The sequence below is a fragment of the Salvia splendens genome, chromosome 5 (genome assembly GCF_004379255.2).
Source record: "Salvia splendens isolate huo1 chromosome 5, SspV2, whole genome shotgun sequence".
Classification (NCBI taxonomy): Eukaryota; Viridiplantae; Streptophyta; class Magnoliopsida; order Lamiales; family Lamiaceae; genus Salvia; species Salvia splendens.
Genome location: NC_056036.1, coordinates 14,872,483 through 14,899,678, shown reverse-complemented (window position 1 = coordinate 14,899,678; position 27,196 = coordinate 14,872,483). Strand labels below are relative to the sequence as shown.

At 42.8% G+C, this 27,196-nt stretch overlaps 2 protein-coding genes and 1 non-coding gene across 4 annotated transcripts; 2 read left to right on the top strand and 1 right to left on the bottom strand.

Moving 5' to 3' along the window:
- Window positions 1-376: 376 nt before the first annotated feature.
- Window positions 377-3,241, top strand: LOC121804694. The gene is made up of 2 exons (XM_042204328.1): window positions 377-577; window positions 1,923-3,241. The coding sequence occupies exon 2, from the start codon at window positions 1,973-1,975 to the stop codon at window positions 2,981-2,983; it is 1,011 nt and encodes a 336-aa protein (XP_042060262.1). The 5' UTR covers window positions 377-577; window positions 1,923-1,972; the 3' UTR covers window positions 2,984-3,241.
- LOC121806048 lies at window positions 927-1,017 on the top strand. The gene has a single exon (XR_006051586.1). It is a non-coding gene; the product is annotated as a small nucleolar RNA snoR1 (small nucleolar RNA).
- Window positions 3,242-6,739: 3,498 nt separating the features above from the next.
- On the bottom strand, window positions 6,740-10,513 carry LOC121802470 (ras-related protein Rab7). 2 transcript variants are annotated; one of them, XM_042202146.1, is made up of 7 exons: window positions 10,357-10,513; window positions 10,195-10,221; window positions 9,975-10,074; window positions 7,708-7,854; window positions 7,545-7,625; window positions 7,100-7,245; window positions 6,740-6,899 (listed from the first exon to the last, which is right to left on the bottom strand). In XM_042202146.1, the coding sequence occupies exons 1-7, from the start codon at window positions 10,407-10,409 to the stop codon at window positions 6,833-6,835; spliced, it is 621 nt and encodes a 206-aa protein (XP_042058080.1). In that variant the 5' UTR covers window positions 10,410-10,513; the 3' UTR covers window positions 6,740-6,832. The 2 variants fall into 2 exon arrangements, with proteins under 2 accessions (XP_042058080.1, XP_042058081.1); XM_042202147.1 differs by lacking the exon at window positions 10,195-10,221 and having other exon boundaries at window positions 9,975-10,062.
- Window positions 10,514-27,196: the final 16,683 nt, after the last annotated feature.

Below are 27,196 nucleotides of genomic sequence, written 5' to 3'. Positions count from 1 at the left end.
TACAATTTACGAAGTGGCCCAAAACATTCCTTTTTCGGAAATCAAATCCTAAATGAATGAAAATGTCGCCGAAATCATCCTTTTTTACGGTGCCGTCAGATAACTAACGGTCAACGCCGAGCATCCAAATTTTGACCTAATTAGAATATTAATTCATAATTAATTTAAATTAAGACTGTATAAAATAAAATTGAGAAGATATATTTCTTATTATTTATTTGTCTTTCAATTTACCTTCTTCTTTTAGAATTAATTACTTCTTCTTTTGGAATTAATTACTTTTTAAAGAGGTATAATTACCTATTTTTTAGAAAGTAAATAAGAAAGAGGATGGTATAAAATTGATAAGAGTAGTATAAACCCATTCGCCGCCAGTTAACCCTAGAAGCTACATTTCTCTATAAGAAGTAAGAAGCCAACGCATCCACCCAAAATTCATTTCTTTTTTCTGCGAATTCGTTTACATTTCGGCTTTGGCGACCAGCTCTCATATCTCTTGGTCGTCGTAATGGCTTATTATTTGTGCTTCGCCGATCATCCTCTTCTATAGCCACCTATAAACTCCTTCATCTATAAGGTAATTGCTTTTTGTTTGTTATCTAAATTCTATTCCCATGGTAATTGTTTTGTGATTTTATTAGTGTGTTAAATTGACCGATTTACGGTTTTCACAAGCTTTCAATTGCTCGATCTTGGAATTGGGATATATCATTTCGGAAATTTCTTCACATCGATGTAAATTTTGCTGAGATAATTGATTCAGTGGATTTTAATTGAGTTTGATTTTTATTGGTTGGGGTTTACCTCTACTTATTGTTAGGTAAAATTGTAGGATCCAATTGTATAGTGAAGCAGTTCATGAGTTGATCATATTACAGTATAATCTATTATCAGTATCTCAAAAGTAATAATTTGTTTTAATGTGTAGCAATGATGATCGTTGCTAATTATTCTGACACCTCTTGTATGAGAAGAGCTTCGGCTCTTCTATGAGCAGATAAAGCAACTCTCTGAGCCCATCATATTTTCATTGCTTAGGGTTTGTTCTATTGCCTATCATCTTTTCTCCAAATATTCTATTGGGTTCTTTTCTTTTCTTCATTATCTAGTGGCAAAGTTTTGATTGTTCCTTTGCTTCTCATGTTTGTATGGCCTGTAAAGGTAGGATGTGAATTTCAGTGCACATGTTTCTATTTAGCCGTGCATCATAATTATTCCTATATAAACATAAGATTAGATTTTTAGTATTTTTGGTGGTTGTTCGGTTTATTAGGCAAAATAATCATGAGATGAAGTCTAGGATTGAGTTGTAAGATTATTTTAGTTGGAGGGTGCCGATATAACTAATTATCACATGATTTATCTATCTAGGATTGAGTTGTGAGATTCAATCTCATGATACAATATTTAATCCCGAGATTCAAACTGAACAGCCCCTTGGTGTATTGTATTCTGGCTTTTAGGATTAAAGATTTGGAGATTTTTTAGTATTTTCGGTGTATTGTATTCTGGCTTTTATGTGTAGATTCTTCTCCTCAAAAGAAGAGAATGGTTACCTAATTTCTTAGCTGTCATAGTGCTGTTTGTCTTAGAATTACCCTTGCCTGCCATCTTGGACTGGTTCCTGGTTTTTGAATTTCAAGCATTATAATTTTGAGCTGCAGTGGCAGACTCAATTTTGAAGGACTTGCTTTGTAATTTCTATTACTAATCCTGCTCAACCATTCTCTGTTATATGTAAAGTAAAGCTATAAAATACTTGTCGTAACGGGTGGACCATGTTTAAGGGAGTGGCAAAAATATAATTTGTTATGTGGGTTTCTACATATGGGGAAAAAAAGTTTAGAGATAAGTGTTAGTAGTTGTTAGTGATGATTAATATGTATCTCAATAAGTCTCTAACTAAGTCCATTTTTTATTAGCTTCTCACAAGTAAAGGTTGCTTGTTGCCGACCTACCGTCAGTATATAACATGCCTAAAGACAGAAGAGAACGTTCCTTATCCCTGGATAGGTCAAGGCTATCCCCTTTCCCTTGTAGCTCTGGTTGTTCTAAACAGTTCTTGCCTATAGACCCCCTTGAAGATGAGAAGAATATGAAAGAATGGGAAGAAGCTAGATGTCCAGTTTGTATGGAACATCCACACAATGCTATTTTACTTATCTGTTCGTCACATGACAAAGGCTGCCGTCCTTTCATGTGTGACACAAGCTACCGCCACTCGAACTGCTTTGACCAGTTCCGGAAGTCGTTCAATGATTCTTCAGAAGGGATACTTAGGGATCAAGATGTACAGGACTTGGCATCTCCATTGCTGTCTGCCCCACCTTTATCTGAAAGTGCTGTTCCAGAACTTGAAGGGGAAGGAAATTTGGATGGATCGTTGTCCACACTTGCAGAGTCTTTTGAGAAGGCAGTTAAGCCGGAACTACTCTGCCCTCTTTGCAGGGGACAAATAAATGGCTGGACGGTTGTTGACTCAGCCCGCTGTTTTATGAATACAAAAGCAAGAAGCTGTGCCAGTGAGACATGTGATTTCAGTGGTACATACAAAGATCTCCGGGTTCATGCAAGAGCTGTGCATCCCCTTGTAAGGCCAACGGATGCTGATCCCCAGAGGCAAGATAACTGGAGAAGATTAGAGCGGCAAAGGGATTTGGGAGATCTACTTAGCACTCTTCAATCTTCAATTGGGGAAGAGAGAAGTGGGGAAAGCACGTTAACTGTTGATGATGGTGGCTGGCTGACTGTCTTCTTCCTTGTCCGATTAATTCGTCCACGAAACTCCACTACCCGAACCAGAACCTCAAGAGCTCGTGCTCAGGTGGCTGTGCGTAGGCCATTGAGACTTTGGGGTGAGACATATGATGGGGTTGCTGATTCCATCGAAGAAGGTAATGAATCTTCTGACAGTGGTCGAACTACCACTCGTAGGAGGCGCTATGTCAGAAGACGCTTAAATGATCCCGGTGACAACGAGTGATTCAGCAACCTGGAGCTCAGGGAGGTTCAAGGACATGGAATCGATGGCTCCGCATTTGCCGTTAATCCTTGTTGTAGGAGTATTTCATAATATTTGGTTAATTATGCTTTTACCATCTTTCCCCATCAATTGTTGCAGTATTATTTATACTTAAAGCCGAATTACAAATTGTTTTCCCCCTCCTTTTCCGGCTTTTCCGGCATCAGTGTAATATATTGGATGATATATGTAAATAAAAAGGTGAAAGTTGATTATTCAGTGTGAATAATACAAAAAAAAAATTGCAGCTTCAATGCATTTGCAATGCGAAGCGGATCACCTCCCCATCGGGTGGACAAAACCATTCGAAAATTAGTTTTTTTTTTATTTTTTATTTTACATTTAGATAACCATCTCGATTTTAAATATTTATTTTAATTCTAAATTATTCTTATAAATACACCTTTCAAATCACTTTATTTGCACATCTTTTATCTTCTTTGGCCAGTCATTTTTCTTTTATTTTCTCTAAGAATTGTGAATCTGCATGATGGTGTTGACTATAACAGTCTGACGATGAAGATGTTAATCACTTTTACAGCATCAGCAATGGCGCCCGTCCCGATGGAATTCCGACCGGCGTGCCGGAATTCCGCGGCGGACGTCCGCCATTGTGCATGGTATGCACGGATACGGAATTCCGTCAAGGACACCGCAGTTTCGCAGAATTCCGTCACGACGGGCGTGCGGACGTCCGTCATTGCGTTGACTCTCGCGGACGTCCGCGCGGAATTCCCGTTTATTGCATTATTTTTTTTAATTTCTATAATACGGCTCGTTGAACTGCATTTTATTCGCACCACTTGTTTTAACAAGTTTCTCTCTCTACATTTCTTTTATATATCCGGAATGGCTGGTAGTGCTAGTGGTGGGCATTATGAACACATGATGCGTCTGATTCATGCACGTGTGCGGGAATCAGCTGAGAGGGAGGAACAAGCGGCCTTGGCTCCGGCGGTACCTCGACCCATCCATCGTCGAACTATAATACCCCGGGACCACCTCGCTGCCCACGCTCGGTTGTATGAGGATTACTTTGATCCGGAGCCACGGTTTGGGGAGAACCTGTTCCGGCGACGGTTTAGGATGCATCGTCCGCTCTTTCTGCATATCAAACAAAATTATTAGTGTGACATAAATTATTAGGATATCATATTTAATTATTACATAAATTAAATTAATATGGGCGTGGCCACTAGCAATGTACGCATGGGGATACCCATGACGATGTCGATCGAATCCGTGCATTTGCCGACATGCGCCAAAAACAAGCCCATGTTCGACCCCAGAACGATATTATTGAAGAAGTATGGCAGCAGAGGGATCGTCGTTGATGTAGTTTTTAATTATTGAAATGTTTTTTTAATTTGGTGAAATGTACTTTTCTTTTCTTTTTATTTAATGGATTTTTCCCCTATTTGTGTCGAAATTTTAATTCCGGAAATTGTTTAATTTGTGATTTTTTGGTTTTTTTAATTGTGGGAAGTCCTTGGGGATGTCCGCCACTGTGCAGTGGGAAGTCCTTATAACGTGGCAGTGCAGTGGGAAGTCCGTATGACGTGGCAGGAGGTGTTTTTAGGAATCCCGCGCCACTGCTGATGCTCTTATTTTATTGATTGATAGAGTCAACGAGTATTATATGCACCAGGGCTGGCAAATCGTGCGGATTGGGTCGTTATCGGGTCAACCTGATAACGACCCAACCCCATAAGGCCTAACCCAAACCCGACCTGTTAAGGAAACTGTAAATCCGAACACGAACCCGACCTGCTACCTTCAAATCCGAACACGACCCGCACCCGACACGAACCCGTTATCGACACGATATAATATGGGTTGACACGACACGATAACGACCCGAACCCGATATTAAACGATTAAAACTTGATATTACATATTAAACTTTATTTTTCAACCTAATTTACATGATTAGAATTCTTTTTATACTATTTAAACCTAATTTACAAGAAATTAAAAATTAAATTAATATATATATATATATATATTTAAAATAATAATAAAAATAATAATATTATTTCTTAATGGTTATCTGTATCCGACCCGCATCCAACCCGCACCCAACCCGAAATTATCGGGTTCTTAATGGGTCAACCCGATAAGGACTCGAACTCAATAAGACTTGACCCCAACCCAATAATTTCATGCGGATTCGTGTTGGATTATCGTGTCGTGTCAAAAATTGTCAGCCCTAATATGCACCCACTCAGTGGCAGACGCATAATTTCATTTCTAGGGGTCCAAATTACTTATTAACAGTTGCAGAATATTTTTTGATATTTACCTCACCACAAGCAGTAATGACATGAGTGAAGTTGTGAGATATATAGATTATAGTGAATGATAAATAATAAAAGGATGATGACAATAACTAGAGATGCATGTGAACATTGTCGTTAAAAATAGCGTCGACATTGAAAGAGTCAACATTGTTACTACAACATAATTTTATATTTTAATTTTATTTTTTTTAATTAGTATCCAATATGAATTTATTTTTTAGTTTCATCTTATGACAGATTTTTAAAAAATTATAAGAATTCCAGCATCACTAGACATTAATTATTATTGTCCTATGATATTATGATTCTTGAGTTACTAAAAACATATTTTATGCGAAGTATAGAGATTAGGAAATCAGATTTGTAGCATACTCATTGTGTTCGTATTTTGAGCAAAACTCGGTGGACACAATGGCAATTTCTAGCCGCGATATATAAAAATATACAATAAATACAAGCCTATTTTAATGTTATACTAATATCCATCCAAAACATTGCTTAAAAAGTAGTACTACTTCTTTTGTCTCTTGAAAATAAAGACTTTACAGATGACAAATTTTAATGTAGAAAATTATAATAGAGAAAAAGAAAAATAATAAAAATAATATTGGTATACAATGAAAACCACGTCATTAAATGTGTAATATGTGATGATTATTGTTAAAAACATAACAAAACTAATTTTGTGGAGCACATTGATTGGAATACATTTTTAGAGAAGGAAATATGAAATCATTTTACTAGTAATATAGTACTGTATTTATAGGAAAGTAAAAATAAAAATTACTAGAACACACGCTGCATCATCTCTCTATAAATTACCAAAAGCAACACTTGCAAAATCATTTGAAAATTTTATGCTACTTCTCAAATGTGAGTGTTGGAGTAGGAATTGAGTAGGAGTGTTGGAGGAGGAGATCTGTTCTGCTATTTTTATTCTTTTCATTTGCATTATAAGATGAAATGAAAAAGAGACTGAAATGAAGATGCAAATTAAATGATTTCATTTACTTTCTGAATCATTTGCTTTACCTCTTCCTTCCATTCTCTTTCCTTCCATTCCAATATACGAATAAGGTATTAGTCTTTCGCTCCTATCTGATGACTACCTTCAAATTTATGAATTCTTCATGTATTTGGAAAATAAATTTGGTTTGATAATTCCTATACATCAATGATGATGGTTGCTAATTATTCTGTCACCTCTTAGTGGACGGAGGGAGTAATATTTCTTTTTGGGCTGTTCATTTGTAGCTGAGTCATTTCTTTAGCAAAAAGCAATACTATTCCTTATTTTGATTTATTTTAATTTTTTTCATCTTCATAATTTTTTACAAACATAAATCACAATCACAAAATTTAACTTATAGAAAATTAAGTTCATGCATGAATACAAAGAGAGTGCATAAGCAGCAGATAATAAACGTTTAACAAGCCTTGCAGCAAAAGCAGATAACACTCTATATTCCCTATTCAATCTTCCGATAAACATTAGAAACTTCTTTGCGCTCTAACATTCACAACCCGAGGATCTTTGTTGCTGCCCATTTGCCATATCAATGGTGTCGGGAAGATATCTTCAGAAGTTCGACCAATAAAGATACAAGAATTAGGAAAATATTTAATCTACAAATGCACATGAGCTTATAGGATCCTTAGCATGCAAATCATGACGTGCAAATTTCGACAAACACGTAGTACAAGTGCCGCATCGCCCTGAAATCATATTACTTCATTTCTTTCAGATAGATTAGACTCAATGAGAAGAGTTACTTACAATTCTTCCTCGGGTTCATTTTTTAGAGCATTTTTTGCTATGCATTCGAAAGCAGCATCCACATTGAATCCTTCTTTTGCAGAAGTCTCGAAGTAAGGAATACTTCCTTTAGAGGCACACCAAGCTTTTGCTTTCTTCTCAGATACCTAAAAAATGGAAGGCATAAGCATGCAAAATTTTAAAATATATACCAAGCCCCAAGGCAACAATAGAAACCCAGAGAAAAATAAAAAATGGGACGACTAGTGGTAATGCAGCTGAATACTATTAACCCAAGATTAATACTATATGCATATCATAAGATCCTATGTTTACTTTATCTCAGCATTTTCACATCACCAGAAAGAAGGTTTTCATGCATATGCCCAACTACTTGAAGTTTACACCTTCAGCAACATAAGCATATAACAGTTGATTTCAACACTAAGAAGCTACAAAATGGTACCACTCTGCTGTTGCCACCATCCACATCAATTTTGTTCCCTAAGACAACAAATGGGAAATTTTCAGGATCAGGAGGGCTAGCCTGCATATTAAAATGGAACCAGTCAGTATTAGTGGATCGGGAAGTAAAACTGACAGCAAAATTAGCAGACTGGATCTATAACCTGAATAAGAAACTCCTCCTTCCAGTTGCTGAGGTTATCAAATGACTTCATGACATTAACATCATAAACAAGCACACAGCAATCTGCACCTCGGTAGAAAGCCACACCTAGGCTTTGAAACCTCTCTTGGCCAGCAGTATCCCATATCTGTAACAGGTAGTAATTCATAGAAGGTTCTGGGCCTTGAGCAATGTCATTCAATAAACTCTAATTTGCCAACTACACAACAATTCATGCAACTATTTAAATATATATCCTAGTAAATTTAGAGTTTAAGAGGAAAAAGAAAAGCAATGTATGGCATATTCCAAGAGTCAAAAGTTTCATCGCTAATCTTAAATGGAAAATACCATTCATTTAAACATTGCATTTTGCCTTAAATCTATATTCCCTCCGTCCCACATTACTTGGGTGTTTCTTTTCGGCACGGGATTTAAGAAAGTTGGGTGTAGCGAGTTAAATGGAAACAAAATAAAGTAGGGGAGAGAATAGAGTAAGAGAGAGTAAAGTAAGAAAGAGAATAAGTATCTAGCATTAGATGTTTTGTTTTAGGCCCTAAAGGGAAATTACTTAAGTAACTTGGGACACCCAAAATGGAATACGACTGAAGTAACTTGGGACGGAGGAAGTATTTTATAACATCTCACACTATATAAGTTTTCAATTTCTATTTTAACAGACGAGAAAAATTCTTCCACCAATTTATATGTTAGGTATTTTAGGAGTCAGAAATTGCGCCTAAATCAAACATTTATTGTGAAATAAATCTAATTTTCAGTTTTGGTAGAAGAATTTTTCTTAACTATTAGAGTAGAAATTGAAAACTGATAAACTTAAAAAATACGGGGTTTAACATATTCAGTCAGGACTAAGTTTCAACTCTTAAATAGCGAGTTTGTCCATCAACTATCTAAAGCATAAAACCAAAAGCTGCTTATGATGTAACGTAAAGCAAAGCACACTTGAATATAGTTCCTACATGATGACATCATACTTAAATGGTACAACTCCCCCGTCCCCTTGGGGGTTACACTCAAACTCAAGGTTCATACTAAAAGAGCAGTTATAGCAACTACTAAATACTAATTGAGCTCAACTGAACTGAAGAGCTTATCTGCTTATGTTTGGGTCATAACTCAATTGTCCAGTTATTCATGCTCAAACCCAACCTAGAATAGGCATGCTCATTCGCCCATTGTTTAACTGGTAGCTTGCATCTACCAAACTCAGAGTTTGTGCAGCATGACTGAGAAAAAAGTATCTTTGATATAATGATCTTATAAAACTAAAATTGAAATCCATGTAAGTGGGCTTGATTGATCCATTTATAGGGAAATAATAATCATTAAAACTGTAACTCAAAACATCATCAACCGAAATCATGAAATATTTCAGACTTACAGAATTATGATACAGTCCAACGGTGGTCCAAAGGAGAAAATTTCTTTAATAAATATGTGGGCAACCTTGCCTTCCAGGTTTTTTTTGCATTTGACTGTAATTGTATGAATGAGTCCCCTCTATTCATGTTTAAACAGACATATCTTTTCATCAAAGAACTATGACATGTTATGTCCCACAGTCAAGAATGTTGTATTCAAAAGCTACGACTCACAGAATAGCCAATGATATATTGCCAGTCACCAAAATGAATTATATTATATAGATATAATCTCCTAGCTGCTTACTGATAAACCTACCGACTACTGTAAGTACTGGAAATGATAGAATGAATTTTTATATTCAACACATATAAACCATAGCCTATTATTTCTATTGTGAAAATTAGGAGCTGAAAGAGCAATAAAATGGATAGAAAGAAACTGCATCATGATTCCGGAGGATGAATTCCTAAGACTAGTTGCAGTGAACTTATAAAACTGTGTTTGCATTTGCACTCCTGACAAATGCAACACCTAGACAAATACGGATAAACCTTATGTGAATTCTTGATCTACATCAACAATTATGCCAACAACACTTGATCAGTTAACTATAGGATGCAGTAAAAAAAGAAAATGAATATTTGTCATTACTTTCATCATGCAAGCACAAATGCTTATAGCCAATCAATGGAACAAAATAAAAGCAGAAGCATCAATTGCAAGATTACATGCTTACTCATCTCAGGTTTGGGATGGAATAACAGCACCACAAAGTTATATGGATTATTTAATTCTATTAAACTCAGATAATGAACAGCAAGATTAGAAACCAACATACAAATAAGACGAAAAAACATGAACAATAAATTTGTGTAGGCTAACCTGCAAGGTGAAAATCCTATCCTCAAACTGGACCTCTTTGGTCAGGAAATCAGCCCCAATTGTAGCTTTATACTGATTACTGAATTTCCTGTTCACATATCTGTTTTTGCTTAATCAAGGCCAAACAAAACTTCAATGCCGCCTTATAATTTTTTAGCATAGCTAAAATTTGCAGGATTTTATATTTATTTAATAGATCGGCAAACCAACAAGAGGATACTGATTCATCAAAGACGTCTTACCAACCCTGGATATGCATCAATAATCAATCACACGCGAAAATTATTGATCAGTATTTAAAAAAAATACTCCATATTGTGCGATTTTTTTCGTGTTGGTGTGTATGTGTGAGTAGAGAGAGATGGGAGATTGAAAGAGAGACCCGCTGTCGCCGAGAATGATGACCTTGAGAAGGACACGGCGACGAGACGCCATTCCGATTCGGATTCTGCGACTGTCCAATTGAGATGCGAATGGTAGAATTTGTGGAGCTCGCTTTTTTCAGGAGCACAATTCTGCACAAAAATAATTTGGCTTGTTATTCCATATGTGATTTATAGTATATAGTTGTTAAATTTGAAATTTGTATATAAATATGTACTCTGATGGGGTGCGTACTAAACAAGCCCAACAGCAATGACGGCCCATCAGCCCAAAGCCCAAGGAAGAGTATGAGTTCGGCATTACCAAAGAGTTCGGCCTCAGCCTACAGCTCGGTAAAAGCCAACCTATCAAGCTCTGCTCTCAGATCGGCAACCAAAGCAGGAGTATGAGTTCGGCATTACCAAAGAGTTCGGCCTCAGCCTACAGCTCGGTAAAAGCCAACCTATCAAGCTCTGCTCTCAGATCGGCAACCAAAGCAGGAGTATGAGTTCGGCATTACCAAAGAGTTCGGCCTCAGCCTACAGCTCGGTAAAAGCCATCCAATCAAGCTCTGCTCTCAGGTCGGCATCAAGCTCTACTCTCAGATCGGCAACCAAAGCAGTTCGGTCTCAGTATTCGACCGAACAAGGAGTTAGTGGACCCATACAGGATGTCCAACACACCCACTACCACGTGGTGTCAACTCAGGCCACGATCGTAGGCCATGACCTACGCTACATCCACGATCTTAGGCCATGACCTACACGACATCCACGACTTAGGGTGGTGATGCAAGCCACGATCTTAGTTCAAGATATAAATAGAACTTAGATCAGATAGAAGAAGGTTAAGCTCTCTAGAGATAAAACACCATATAGCAAGTTTGTATTTGTAAGCTGTAGAAAACAGATCAAGCAATACAACTCTGCCCTCTTTTCTTCCCGTGGACGTAGATTTACTTCAGTAAATCGAACCACGTAAATTCTTTGTGTCGTGATCTGTATTTTCCTGCATTCACTAACATCAGAAATTCGCGGATTCATCACTGGCGCCGTCTGTGGGAACCAGAGAACCAAATTTGTGATAAGCGAATTTTTGACCCTTTTTCCACCCCAAAAAAAAAAAAATGCATACCAGATCACACACTACCCGTAATACCGTTCGTGAAAACCATGAGGAAGCTAGTCCAGCCCGCAGGTCCGGAAAACAGCCTCGGGAGACATCTACTTCCAGTTTTCACGATGAAGGAACAAGCCGCTCAAAAGGTCCACACACCGAGTCTTCCCAGCAGCCTGGTTTGAATGAGGCTGTCAAGCTGTTCTTGGCTGAGAAGCAGGATGAGTTCTTAGCCTTCCTGCAAAAGAGCCAACAGCCGAAGACGAAAACGGTAAATTCTCCTTCCTCGTCCAGACATGAAAGTCACTACCGCAGTAGTACCGTGTCTTCCAGGAAGAAGAATCCTCAACCCCGACATGTTCCTGTTCCTCCTCGGTACCGGAATCACAGGAGATCTCCATCTCCTCCATACCGAAGAGATGTCGGGTTCGCCATGTACGGAGCATTGAAGACTCCGTTCTCGGCCGATATCACCCGAACTTCCTTGCCACAGAACTACCGAACTCCGTCAATGACTTATGACGGGTTGGTGGATCCTCATGACTTCCTGGGACGCTATCAGTATAATATGGCGAACCAGGGTCTCAATGAGGTCCATATGTGCAAGCTGTTCCCCGAGCTGCTCATCGGGAACGCCAGCAGGAGGTTCTTTCAGAAAGCGGAAGCCCGGATTACTTCGGCTCAGCTGCTTTCTATACGTCAAGGTCGCGACGAAAAGATCAGCGACTTCCTGACGAGATTCCATAAGGAATGCCTACAAGTAGATAATCTCAATGATCTACTTGTCATTTCGGCATTCCAAAAATGGAATCCGGCCCGGAGCTCTCTACAGAAAGCTCGTGGAATGCAGTCCGCAAACAGCTCAAGAGATGTGGGACATTGCGGACAAGTTTTCTCGTGCCGATGAGGCAGACCGTCGAAAAACGGTCTTTAGACAGCTCATCTAGAGAAGACAAAAAGAAGCCCGATCATAGCGATCAGAGGCTTCCTCGCCGAACACCTTCCCCACCAAAGGAGGGATAGCGGTCATCCGAGGTGATCGAAAAAGAGCAAGTGTGTTCGCAGATTGCGCTTAAAAGTGCCGAGCAATCAGTTCGGCACCATCAAGCATAGCAATCACAGCAGCCGGAGTCAGAGGCAGGCGAAATGACCGAAGTCACACCGGAGCCGAACTCGATGGTGTACGGCACTGAAGCCGTGATTCCGGTTGAGATCGGCATACCCAGTCCCCGAACTCAATTTCTCCTCAGAAATGAATGGTGACGGACTGAGAGCCGAACTAGATCTTGCCGAAGAAAGAAGAGAATTGGCCTGCATAAAAGCAGCCAAGTACAAGGAGCAAGTAGCCCGGTATTTTAACCAAAGGGTGAAAAAGCTGCAATTTCAAGTGGGAGATCTCGTCTTGAGAAACAACGAAGTAAGCCGAGCAGAAAAGCTGGGCGAACTCGAACCCACATTGGAAGGTCCATATCGGGTGTCAGAAGTCCTCGGCAAAGGGTCTTACAAATTGACTCACGTGTCAGGAGCACAAGTACCCCGAACATGGTACGTTTCCAACCTCAAAAGTTTCATTTGTAAGAGACAGTCCGGTCAGTCTGTCTTGAGTTCTGTTCGGTCAATGTGCTTTCTTTGGTTTGCTTGGTCTTTGTTTGTCTCTGTGCGTTTTGTCTGTCTATGTGCGTGTCGTCTCTTACAAATGTTACTGAGGTACCTTGTTCTTCGAAGGCTGATCCCCTTCTTAGAACATATACAAGCCAACGATTGTGAGTCAAAGCTTCTACAGAAGATACAAGACCACAATTCAGCTTAAACAAGCAGTTCGTCTGAAACGAGCTGCAATAAGCCAACGATTGTGAGTCAAAGCTTCTAAAGAGGATACAAGACCACAATTTAGCTTAACAAGCAGTCCGTCTGAAACGAACTGCAACAAGCCAACGACTGTGAGTCCAAGCTTCCACGGAGGATACAAGACCACAATTCGGCTTAAGAAATAAGCACTTCGTCTGAAACGAACTGCAATAAGGGAAAGTCCGATCCACGCGATAAACCTCGCCGAATTAGGACGACCAAGTTCGGTCAAAGAAGTTTACCTCATAAGACCGATGACGACCATGTCTAGTCAAAGAGGTTTACTCCATAAGACCACTTCGGTTAACTGGGAAAGTCCGATCCACGCGATAAAACTCGCCGAATTAGGACAAGGGAAAGTTCGATCCCGGCGACAAAAATCGCCAAATTAGAACACAAAGACGAGTCCGGTCAAAGATGTTTATTTCATCAGACCAAAGACGAGTCCGGTCAAAGATGTTTATTTCATCAGACCAAAGACGAGTCCGGTCAAAGATGTTTATTTCATCAGACCCAAGACGAGTCCGGTCAAAGATGTTTATTTCATCAGACCCAAGACGAGTCCGGTCAAAGATGTTTATTTCATCAGACCAAAGACGAGTCCGGTCAAAGATGTTTATTTCATCAGACCAAAGACGAGTCCGGTCAAAGATGTTTATTTCATCAGACCAAAGACGAGTCCGGTCAAAGATGTTTATTTCATCAGACCAAGGACCAAGTCCGGTCAAAGAAGTTTACTTCATAAGACCAAGGACCAAGTCCGGTCAAAGAAGTTTACTTCATAAGACCGAGGACAAGTACGATGAAATTTTTCGCTAAGCTGTAAATACAGTGTTAGAAGCGAAAACAAAATTTCATTTTTCAAATCTTGTTCGGCACACAACTCCGCTACCCTACGAGATGGCGTTACGCTATTACAAAGGACTATTCTACTGTCCAGGGTTGCTAAAGTTGAGCCATCTATTCACAAAATCCTCGTGAAGCTGAGTTCGGGCGTTCCAGGCAGCCGCAGAATAAGCAGGTCGACGAGATGCTCTAATCGACCTGCCACCTCTTCTCTGAGCCCGGGAAGCCCTAGCACCTCGGCGGCGAAGAGTCTCTTCACGAAGCATTTGCCGATCTTGCTCACTCATAACCACAGCTCCTCTGCGAACTTCAGTCCGTCCTCGACTTGACGTCTCCGGTTGTCCCTGAGTTCGTTGCTGACTTGGAGTAGGGTTTTGAGCAAGTGAATCAGAGGTTTGAGCTGGAGTACTAGCATCTGTTGGCGGGAAATGCCGGAGGAATCTCTCAATTGAGGGACGCCGGGCAAGAACTATGTCGTACCGAGAAGCCCAGCGCCGCAATGATTTCACGACTTGTTGGCAAGCCGAGCTCTCCAGCGCATTGTTCCTCCGGAGTACATTATATTCCTCCCACAGTTCGTCAACTCGTTCCTGAACTTCTGATATGGTCATTCCCCCGCGCACACGGATGTAATCCTCGTACGCAGTCCTCTCAGCAATGGTCGTATTCAGCTCGGCCTCCAGATCATTCTTATCGGACTCTAAGTCCTTATTATCGGCCTCCAGCTTCACTAAACGAGCCAGAAGCTCGTCATTCTTCGTCTGATCGGCTATAGCTCTTTTCTCAGTTTCGTCTAAAGCCGAAGAGTACAGCCGTTTCCAGTGAAGTATCTCCAGCTCCTTGAGAGTTAAGAATACAAAGCAGCTACGTCAGTTCGGCATTTCAGCTTACCGAGCAGGTAGTAAACCACAACAGGAGTAAGAGAGTACGAAAGGCTAAACGAAGACACAAGAGCAGAAAGAAGAATTTTTTCATTCATAAGAAAAAAATTTTTCTATACAAGGAGGGCTTCAAGGCCATTTTACATAAAGGAAGAAACTAAACTAAGAGAAGGGAGACGAAATCATACTTCGCTAGCTTCGTCTCCGCCTTCTCGGTGAGGTTCAGCTTCCTTCTCCTTATCTGCTTCAGCTTCAGCCTCTGCCTCCTTGCTCTCCCCAGCCTGCTCGGCGCCACCGTAGCCGATCTGCTGCGCCTCCTGATCGGCCTGCTTATCGCCGACCTCTTGCTCCAGCGGCTCGGCCTCACCCTCTCCGTTGTAAGTCGAAGCGGGTGAAACGGGTCCCACGGAGGCAAAGATAGCCTCCAGGTTCTCGTCCCGATCAGCTCGGCAACTCCGGACTCGGTCTGCAGAAAGCAGGACCGAGGACGAAGCGAGCTCCTCAAGGAGCGGCAGATTCTGAAGCCGAGCTGCTATCTCTCGGCTGTACAGAGGCAGCACAACGTCGGCCCCCTGCTCGCCCTTATCGGTAATTAGCCTTACCAGACTACCGACAAAAGCCGAGAACTGGCTGCTCAAAAAGAGTTTCTCCGTGTAAACACGGAGAGCCTCCCCCTGGGCAACCACGGCGGCAGCATCACTCCGTTTCGTCTGCTCTCGCTGGATGACGAGCTGGTTTTTGGCAAACTGAGCTTCATCCTGGGCCGAAATCCTAGCAGCTCTGGCCTTCTCAAAGTTAGCCTCAGCCTGTTCGGCCCGATGACAAGCAGCCGCCAACTTCCTCTGCATCTCAGCATAGTCATTGGACGCTTTGGAGAGTTCGACGGCGACGAGCTTGGAGAGCATATCGTTCCTCTGAAAATGGATAAAGAAAAAAGTCAACAGAGGGCACCTAAAATACAGGACAGAAGCAAAGCCAAAGAATCAAGAAGACAATTCACCTCGGCGAAGTCCGTGGGCCATAAAAATGGCTCACAGATATGCTCCGAAGGAGGCGCCAAGACCACGTCTTTCTCTGGCGCTCTCGGGGGCTTCTGGGTCTTCCCCTTCCTACTTGCCGAAGTGGACTCCGGCTTCTTTGGATCCGAAGAGGTCTTTTGCCTCTTCGGATTCTTCTCGGCATCAGGCGCCGAGCTGGTAGCCTTCTCTCTCTCCGGCTCCTTGGACTCCGAAGATTTTCGGGTAGCCTTGTTCAGCATGTACACTGCCAAAAAGCAAGAAAGCAAGGTTAGTTTTCTTCGTTAAAGCAGTAGAACATAAAGGTAAAGAGAAATCCTCACCCTCGGCCTCTTCGTCCGAAGACGAGATGTCGAACACGACGTCGCCCTTGACGAGCTCAGACTCCGTGTATTGTTTCCTAACTATGGGAATCTCGTTGAGCTCGCCATCGAGCTCGTCCAACGGTTCAGGCCGAGGATGACGGATAACGGACTTCGGCCCTCTCCAGGGAAAACTAGGAGCCGCGGTCCTATTATAAAAAAAGAAGCGATTTTGCCATTTCGGCCATTTGGTTTTACAAAAGGCCCTAAAAGGCTGTAAAGGGACCAAGTAAAACCAAGATCCCTTCCTTTTAAACTGGAAAAAATTAAGGATTGCCCTCAGAGACAGATCCTTATCTAGCCTACGCAGTTCGGCAGCAAAAGCCGATAAGTGCCTCCAAGAGTTCGGAGTCACCTGACCTAAAGGGAGTTGAAAAAAATCTAGCAACTCTACAAAGGCAAGGGGAAGAGGGAAACGAAGCCCGCATTCTAAGCTGGCTTCGTAGACGGTGGCGTAACCTTCCGGCGGCGAGTCCGCCCTATAAAGGTCGTCGGGAATCGCAACCTTCCCCCCAGGAAAAGAGTATTTTTCGTAAAGGGATATCACAGTATCCTTACTCAAGATACTGTGAAAATACTCTACGGTCTTCTCCCCGGATTCTTTCCGGCTAGAAGACCCCTTACCCCCTTTTCTACCGCTACCAGACTCAGACGAAGAAGAAGCAGACATGGTTCTTACTCTTTGAAAGTTTGAAGAAATCCTGAGGAAATTTTTGAAAGCGGAAGGAAATTTTTCACGCAAAAGATAGAGAGTGCAGAAGAAGCCAATAGCAAAGGTGTTCAAATGATGAAGAAAGGCGGTATTTATCAGATTTGGAAAAGATTTCAAATCATCGCACCGTTTCATATCCCACCTTTTCAGGATTCGACGGCCGGATTTTACTGTCGCATTTAATGCCGCATTTAATGCAGTCACGCGCAGGGCACGTCCCCTGACTTCAGCCTCCCCCGTCCCCTTTTTCAGAATGCCGAAGTGACTCGCTTCGCCGAAGTGATTCACTTCGCTTTTCGGGGGGGGTAGTGATGGGGTGCGTACTAAACAAGCCCAACAGCAATGACGGCCCATCAGCCCAAAGCCCAAGGAAGAGTATGAGTTCGGCATTACCAAAGAGTTCGGCCTCAGCCTACAGCTCGGTAAAAGCCAACCTATCAAGCTCTGCTCTCAGATCGGCAACCAAAGCAGGAGTATGAGTTCGGCATTACCAAAGAGTTCGGCCTCAGCCTACAGCTCGGTAAAAGCCAACCTATCAAGCTCTGCTCTCAGATCGGCAACCAAAGCAGGAGTATGAGTTCGGCATTACCAAAGAGTTCGGCCTCAGCCTACAGCTCGGTAAAAGCCATCCAATCAAGCTCTGCTCTCAGGTCGGCATCAAGCTCTACTCTCAGATCGGCAACCAAAGCAGTTCGGTCTCAGTATTCGACCGAACAAGGAGTTAGTGGACCCATACAGGATGTCCAACACACCCACTACCACGTGGTGTCAACTCAGGCCACGATCGTAGGCCATGACCTACGCTACATCCACGATCTTAGGCCATGACCTACACGACATCCACGACTTATGGTGGTGATGCAAGCCACGATCTTAGTTCAAGATATAAATAGAACTTAGATCAGATAGAAGAAGGTTAAGCTCTCTAGAGATAAAACACCATATAGCAAGTTTGTATTTGTAAGCTGTAGAAAACAGATCAAGCAATACAACTCTGCCCTCTTTTCTTCCCGTGGACGTAGATTTACTTCAGTAAATCGAACCACGTAAATTCTTTGTGTCGTGATCTGTATTTTTCTGCATTCACTAACATCAGAAATTCGCGGATTCATCATACTCCTATTTGAATATGGATGTATTCAATAGGAAGGAGTTTCAATTTGAACTAATTCGAATATTTTCTCATGAAGATTATAATATTAATATATGCATATTTATAGGAATTATATGTTAACTACTTTACGTGAGTTAGTACCACACTACCACTCTACACTACCACTCTTGTTTGACGCACGTTGTTCATTTTGTTTTATATATTTAGTTTAATTCTAATACATTAAAAAATATTATTGAAATTTCTAATTTCATAAAATTCATAAAAATCAAAGTTCGATTTGCTCGTTTTCTCTATAATTTCAAATAAATTAATAAATAATAAATCAAGCTTTTATTTTATGAAATTAAAAATTTCAATACTATTTTTAAATGAGAATAATGCTCATATAAGGTATAGCATATCATTCTTAGGAGAGTTAAAGTCAAACATGGTGCCGTAGTTACTAGTGTAGTTGCTTGAGACAGTGATCTTCGTTCTTTTGGGACAGTCAGCGTTATTCTCATATTCATCCCTTAGATCCTTTATTCTTCTTAATATGGGCCGTTAGATCTCATTCATCAACGATCCAGATGATCTGCATTATTACACTATAATGGTGCATTATTAGTCGGTGTGCATTATTCAACTGAAAATCTGCATTATTACACTATAATGGTGCATTATTAATCGGTGTGCATTATTCAACTGAAAATCTGCAATATTAAATGACACGTGGCACCAATCTAACCGTCGGATGACAAAATCATGGGGCTGAGATTAAAAAGAACAAAGAACAAAAGATAAAAAAGGAAATGAATACATCTATATATATATATCCCCGTGTTCAAATTGTTTTTGTTCTTTCTCAAAGAACGCCTAATGAGCCTCAATTTCATCCTAACTGACTGTGCTAGATCACAGTTTCTGCTCATTGTTTACGATTGATGAAGCGGCGAATTTTTGGTGTTTGTAGAATGCTGGTAGAGAGTAAAGATCATGACACAGAGATTTTTACGTGGTTCGATTTACTGAGGTAAATCTACGTCCACGGGAAGAAATGAGGGCAGAGTTGTATTGCTTGATCTGTTTTCTTACAGCTTACAATACAGACTTGCTATTTTGTATTTTATCTCTAGGGATCGAGAGAATGTTTTGAAGCTAACCCTATCTATCTGATCTGGGTTCTATTTATACAAAGGACCAAGATCGTGGCATGCAGCTATTTACTAGGTAGTGGATGTCGTGGAGATCGTGGCGATCTTGCATGGGTCCACTATCCTGCATGAGTTAATGACTGCTTGACACCACTAAATAGATCGTGGGTGTAGTGGAGGTCGTGGAGGTTCTGCATGAGTCCACTATCTCCCAGTTCGGTCGAATACTGAGACCGAACTGCTGAATTATTGCCGAGCAGCTTTTGCCGATCTGAGAGTAGAGCTTGATGCCGACCTGAGAGCAGAGTTTGATTGGTTGGCTTTCACCGAGCTGTAGGCTGGGGCCGAACTCTTTGGTTGTGCCGAACTGAACTCTTTAGTCATGCCGAACTGAACTCTTTCTTGGGCCTTAGGCTGATGGGCTTTACTGCTGTTGGGCTTGGTTAGTACGTACTCCATCACTACCCCCCCCCGGAAAGCGAAGTGAATTACTTCGGCATTCTGTATAAAGGTACGGGGTAAGTTGATGTTTGTCCTTGGTCTTATGAAGTGAACTCTTCTTTGACCGGACTCGTCTTTGGTCTGATGAAATAAACATCTTTGACCGGACTCGTCTTTGGTCTGATGAAATAAACATCTTTGACCGGACTAAGCCTGTGTCCTAATTTGGCGAGTTTTATCGCTCGGATCGGACTTTCCGTTGTCCTAATTTGGGGATCGGACTTTCCCTTGTCCTAATTCGGCGAGTTTTATCGCGTGGATCGGACTTTCCCTTGTCCTAATTCAGGCAAGTTTTATCGCGAGAATCGGACTTTCGTTGCAGTTCGTTTCAGACGAAGTGCTTGATTTTTAAGCCGAATTGTGGTCTTGTATCCTCCGTGGAAGCTTGGACTCACAGTCGTTGGCTTGTTGCAGTTCGTTTCAGACGAACTGCTTGTTTAAGCTGAATTGTGGTCTTGTATCTTCTGTAGAAGCTTTGACTCGCAATCGTTGGCTTGTTGCAGCTCGTTTCAGACGAACTGCTTGTTTAAGCTGAATTGTGGTCTTGTATCTTCTGTAGAAGCTTTGACTCACAATCGTTTAGCTTGTATATGTTCTAAGAAGGGGATCAGCCTTCGAAGAACAAGATACCTCAGTAACATTTGTAAGAGACGACACGCACATAGACAGACAAAACGCATATAGACACATAGAAAGCACATAAAGACAAACAAAGACCAAGCAAACCAAATAAAGCACATTGACTGAACAAGACTCAAGACTGACTGACCGGACTGTCTCTTACAAATGGAACTTTTTGAGGTTGGAAATGTGCCATGATCGGGGTACCTGTTCTCCTGACATGTGAGCCAATTTGTAAGACCCTTTGCCGAGGACTTCTGACACCCGATACGGACCTTCCCATGTGGGTTCGAGCTTGCCCAGCTTTTCTGCTCGGCTTACTTCGTTGTTTCTCAAGACGAGATCTCCCACTTGAAATTGCAGCTTCTTCACCCTTTGGTTGTAATACCGGGCTACTTGCTCCTTGTACTTGGCTGCTTTTATGCATGCCAATTCTCTTCTTTCTTCGGCAAGATCTAGCTCGGCTCTCAGTCCGTCGTCGTTCATTTCTGAGGAGAAATTTAGAGTTCGGGGACTGGGTACACCGATCTCCACCGGATTACGGCTTCAGTGCCGTACACCAGACTGTACGGAGTTTCACCGTTGGAGGTTGTGGGTGTAGTTCGGTAGGACCATAGGACTTGAGGGAGATTTTCTACCCATTGTCCTTTGGCTTGTTCTAACCGAGCTTTTAACCCTTTCACCAGGATACGATTTGTTACCTCCGTTTGTCCGTTTGCTTGTGGATGAGAGACCGAAGTGAACCGCTGTTGAATATTCAGCTCTTGGCACCAATTCTTGAACGTCTTGTCGGTGAACTGAGTCCCGTTATCCGAGATGAGGATGTGGGGTATGCCAAATCGGCACACTATGTTCTTCCAGACGAAGTCCAATGCCTTTGAGCTCGTTATCGTAGCTAATGGTTCAGCTTCCACCCACTTCGTAAAGTAGTCCACGGCAACGATTAGGAATTTCATTTGCCGAGGAGCTTGAGGAAGTGGTCCCACTATGTCTATGCCCCATTGCATGAAAGGCCAAGGGCTTTGCATAGTGGATAGATCGGTCTGCGGCATCCTTGGGATATTTGCATGGATTTGGCACTTCGGGCATGTCTTGACGAGTTGCACTGCTTCTTGTACCAAGGTTGGCCAATAATATCCCCATCTTAGAACTTTTTTAGCTAAAGCTCTAGCTCCGATGTGGCTGCCGCACGATCCTTCATGAACTTCTCTGAGGATGTAGTCCGTCTCTTCTGGTCCTACGCACCGCAATAACGGCTGGAGGTAAGACTTTCTAAAGAGGACTCCTTCATGAAGTTCGTACCGAAGTGCTCGGCACGTGATCTTCCGAGCTTCTCTCTTATCCTCGGGCAATTGTCCTTGATCCAGATACCGCAAGATCGGCGTCATCCAGTTCGGCGAGCTGGATACTGAATGTACCTCGGCTTCATCAATGCTTCGATGCATTAATTCTTCCGCCTTTGAGCTCGGATCTGAGGCCAACTTACTTAAGGTATCTGCTCGGCTATTTTCCGCTCTGGGAACGCGGATTATCCGAAAATAGGAGAAACTTCGGCTGATGCTTTGCGCTTTGTCCAAATACTTCTTCATTCTCTCGTTACGAGCTTCACTTGTTCCCAACATGTGATTTACTATGACTTGTGAATCACAATGGACTTTGAGAGATTTGACGAGCAGACTTTGCGCTAACTGGAGTCCGGCAAGGAGGGCTTCGTACTCGGCTTCATTATTTGTAGTGGGGAATAGGAACCGAAGTGAGTAGGTTACCTCGTGTCCGTTGGGAGCGACGAGTAAAATACCAGCTCCACTTCCCATCTTGTTTGAAGCTCCATCTACGAATCCGCTCCAGCAGTCTGGCGGCTCTACTTCGGATTCCAAGGGCTGTGCTAGTTCGGCCTTGGCAGAATTTTTCTGTTCGGCAATGACAGGGATTGCTTGATCGAACTTGGCCTCTGTAAGAAAATCTGCCAAGGCTTGTCCCTTGATGGCTTTCCGAGGTAGGTACTCGATTGAGTGTTCTCCCAGCTCTATGGCCCATTTGGCGATTCTGCCTGATGCTTCTGGCTTGGTCAAAACTTGCCGAAGAGGCAGATCGGTTAAGACGCATACCTTGTGAGCATAGAAGTATGGCCGCAGTCTCCTTGCTGCATTTACTAATGCCAGAGCAATTTTTTCCAGAGGTTGATACCTTGTTTCTGGACCTCTTAATGCTCGGCTGGTAAAGTAGATGGGAAACTGCTTTTGGCCTTCTTCTCGTACAAGCACCGCGCTGATGGTTTGATCTGATGCCGCTAAGTATAAGAAAATTACTTCGGCTTCGGTTGGAGCGGAGAGAATAGGAAGCTCGGCTAGATAACTTTTGAGCTCGTCAAAGGCCTTTTTCTGCTCGGCTCCCCACTCGAACTTTGGTGCCTTTTTCAACACCTTGAAGAACGGCAGTTGCTTTTCGGCTGCTTGGGAAAGGAATCGATTCAGTGCGGCTAGACATCCGGTTAGCCTTTGCACGTCATGTATGGACTTCGGCATTGCCATGTTCTGAACGACTTGAACTTTTGAGGGGTTTGCCTTGAGTCCGTCCTTTGAAACCCAACAACCCAGAAACTTTCCCGAATCTACCAAAAAGGTACACTTTTGGGGATTAAGTTTGAGGTTGGCTTTCTTGAGCACGTTGAGAGTGGACTTGAGGTTGTGCTCGTACTCCGAAGTGCTTTTGCTTTTGACGACGATATCGTCAACATACACTTCGACCTCCTTTCCGATCAGGTGCCGAAAAAGCTTGTCTACCATCCTTTGATAAGTGGCTCCGGCATTCTTTAAACCGAATGGCATCTTTTTATAAGCGAAAATGCCGAAATCGGTAATGAAAGCTGTTTTCGGAGCGTCACTCTCATCCATCAATACTTGGTGATATCCTTTGTACAAATCAAGAAAACAGAAAATTTCGAAGCCGATCAAAGCTTCTACTTTTTTATCTATATTCGGAAGGGGATAGCAATCTTTAGGACAGTGCTTGTTTAGATCGGTAAAATCTATGCACATCCGCCATCCTCCTTTTTTCTTGATCATCACAGGATTGGCCACCCAGGAAGGATATTTCACCTCGAATAGTACATCCGCTTTTAGTAATTGGCGGACTTCGTCATGGATGACTTGGCTTCTTTCTGCCGCAAAGAGTCTTTGCTTCTGTTTTATCGGCCGGACTGAAGGATCAATATTTAACCGATGAGTGATTACCTCGGGGGGCACTCCGGTCATGTCCAACGGAGACCATGCAAAGACGTCTTTATACTCCTTGAGGAGCTGGATGGTTTTTTCCCGGAGTAGAGGCGTTCCTGCGAAGCCGATCTTGACCGCTCTGGATGGATCATCTTCGTATAACTGAACGGTCATTGAGTTCGGCTCTGAAGTGACTTCGGTCATCTTGCTTGCCTCTGACTCCGGTTGCTGTGATTGCTATGCTTGATGGTGCCGAACTGATTGCTCGGCACTTTTAAGCGCAACCTGCAGACATTCTTTTGCTCTCTTTTGATCACCTCGGATGACCGCTATCCCACCTTTAGTGGGGATCTTGATGGTGAGGTGATAAGTAGAGCAAACGGCCCGAACTGTGTTGAGCCAGTCTCTCCCCAGGATGATGTTGTACGGGGACCGAGCTTTCACCACAAAGAACTCGATCATCGTATTGGAGCTTGTAGGCGCTTTTCCCACCGTGATCGGAAGGCTGATAATACCTTCAGGGCGGGTGTCCTCCTGGGCGAAACTTTTCAGAGGAAGTGGAGCCGGACTGAGCCGAGCTGGATCCACTTCCATTTTATCGAAACATTCTTTAAAAAGAATGCTGACTGACGCTCCTGTATCCACAAATACTCTGTGGATCAGTTTGTTTGCCACTCCGGCTTGAATGACAATAGCGTCTTGGTGAGGAGAGATGGCTGGGACGGGATCGGCATCTGAAAATGTAATCACTTCGTCTTTCTTCAGCCTTTTATGTGTTGGCTCCTCTTGATTGGAACCTCTGCGTTCTGCTTTTAGGGACGACTTAGTCTTCCCGGCAGGGAGAGCATCAATAGTCAGGATTACTCCATCATATTGCGGCTCGTCGTCGTCTTCAGGATCCTCATGCCTTTTCGGATCCTGAGGATTGCAGTTCGCACCTCTCTGCCTTTTGTTCTTTTTCGGCTGCTTGCTTTGGTATTTTTTTAACGTTCCTGTTTTCACAAGAACATCAATACCTGCAGCCAAATCTCGGCACTCCTCGGTATCGTGACCGTGGATTTGATGGAAGGAGCAATATTGATCCTGAGGTCGCCGCGCGGCTGATTTCGTCATCCGCCTTGGTCTTTCGAACATATCGGAATGTAGTTCGAAAATTTCCGCTCTGGACTTGTTCAGCGGTACGAACTGAGCGGGCGGCTTCTCAGGATGTGGTCCCAATCTGCCTTGTACCGGTGCCCTTTGAATTCTTTCAAAAGGAGTTCGGCGGGGAAGCCTCTGATCGCTATGATCGGGCTTCTTTTCGTCTCCTCGGGATGAGCTGTCTAAAGACCGTTTTCGACGGTCTGCCTCATCCGCACGGGAAAACTGGTCCGCAATGTCCCACATTTCTTGAGCTGTTTGCGGACCGCACTCCACGAGCTTTCTGTAGAGAGCTCCGGGCAGGATTCCATTTTGGAATGCCGAAATGACAAGTAGATCATTGAGATTATCTACTTGTAGGCATTCCTTATGGAATCTCGTCAGGAAGTCGCTGATCTTTTCGTCGCGACCTTGACGTATAGAAAGCAGCTGAGCCGAAGTGATCCGGGCTTCCGCTTTCTGAAAGAACCTCCTATGGAAAGCATCCATTAGATCTCGGTAGGATCTAATGCTGCCTTGAGGAAGGCTGTCGAACCACCTTCTGGCGTTCCCGATGAGCAGCTCGGGGAACAGCTTGCACATATGGACCTCATTGAGACCCTGGTTTGCCATATTATATTGATAGCGTCCCAAGAAGTCATGAGGATCCTCTAGCCCGTCATAAGTCATTGACGGTGTTCGGTAGTTCCGCGGCAAAGGAGTTCGGGTGATGTCGTCCGAGAACGGAGTCTTTAATGCTCCGTACATGGCGAACCCGACATCTCTTCGGTACGGAGGAGATGGAGTTCTCCTGTGGTTCCGGTACCGAGGAGGAACAGGAACATGTCGGGGTTGAGGATTCTTTCTCCTGGAAGACACGTCACTACTGCGGTAGTAACTTTCATGCCTAGACGAGGGGGGAGAATCCGTCGTTGTCTTCTCCGGCTGTTGGCTCTTCTGCAGGAAGGTTAAGAACTCCTCCTGCTTCTCGGCCAAGAACAGCTTGACAGCTTCATTTAAATCGGGCTGCTGGGAAGACTCGGTGCGATGACTCCTGGAGTGGCTTGTTCCTTCTTCGTGAGAACCGGAGGTAGATGTCTCCCGAGGCCGTTTTTCAGACCTGCGAGCTGGACTAGCTTCCTCACGGTTATCACGAACGGTATTATGGGTGTTATGTGATCTGGTATGCATTTTTTTTTTGGGGTAGAAAAAGGGATCAAAAACTCGCTTTATCACAAATTTGGTTCTCTTTTTCCCACAGACGGCGCCAGTGATGAAGCGGCGAATTTTTGGTGTTTGTAGAATGCTGGTAGAGAGTAAAGATCATGACACAGAGATTTTTACGTGGTTCGATTTACTGAGGTAAATCTACGTCCACGGGAAGAAATGAGGGCAGAGTTGTATTGCTTGATCTGTTTTCTTACAGCTTACAATACAGACTTGCTATTTTGTATTTTATCTCTAGGGATCGAGAGAATGTTTTGAAGCTAACCCTATCTATCTGATCTGGGTTCTATTTATACAAAGGACCAAGATCGTGGCATGCAGTTATTTACTAGGTAGTGGATGTCGTGGAGATCGTGGCGATCTTGCATGGGTCCACTATCCTGCATGAGTTAATGACTGCTTGACACCACTAAATAGATCGTGGGTGTAGTGGAGGTCGTGGAGGTTCTGCATGAGTCCACTATCTCCCAGTTCGGTCGAATACTGAGACCGAACTGCTGAATTATTGCCGAGCAGCTTTTGCCGATCTGAGAGTAGAGCTTGATGCCGACCTGAGAGCAGAGTTTGATTGGTTGGCTTTCACCGAGCTGTAGGCTGGGGCCGAACTCTTTGGTTGTGCCGAACTGAACTCTTTAGTCATGCCGAACTGAACTCTTTCTTGGGCCTTAGGCTGATGGGCTTTACTGCTGTTGGGCTTGGTTAGTACGTACTCCATCAACGATGTTGGCGTATTTATCGATATTCATTTGTAGCCAGACCTAATTAATGTATGCGAAGATGGTGTCAATCGCGCTTTTATGCCAACCTTGGTTTGTTGATTGTTGCATACGGAGGCAATTCTCTCCCAAACCTTGTGCACTCTTTGTATGTAACACCCCGTTAAAAAAAGAGAAAAAAATCAATTATTTATTCCAAATTTGTAGTCATCTACTTGGTCAAATATATTTCTCCAAATCCCATCACCAAACGATTTCCCCATATCCCGGCGGAGATGGCAGAATCAGCGAAGGCTGACCGACGGGCAGCAGCTGGCGACGGCTGTAGCGGATCTTCGACAGCGTGCGACGGAGGGACGAACTGATGGTGGCGCGGGAGTGAGCACGGCTAGTGTCTCTCACCGGAGACGCCAGAACCACGGTGAAATC

Coding starts and splice junctions, on each gene's coding strand:
- LOC121804694 (XM_042204328.1), top strand. CDS start 1,973: ATGCCTAAAGACAGAAGAGAACGTTCCTTATCCCTGGATAGGTCAAGG.
- LOC121802470 (XM_042202146.1), bottom strand. CDS start 10,409: ATGGCGTCTCGTCGCCGTGTCCTTCTCAAGGTCATCATTCTCGGCGAC. Junction 7,855..9,974: donor ATAGGATTTTCACCTTGCAG/GTTAGCCTACAC, acceptor TACCTGTTACAG/ATATGGGATACTGCTGGCCA. Junction 6,900..7,099: donor AATGAACCCGAGGAAGAATT/GTAAGTAACTCT, acceptor GAACTTCTGAAG/ATATCTTCCCGACACCATTG.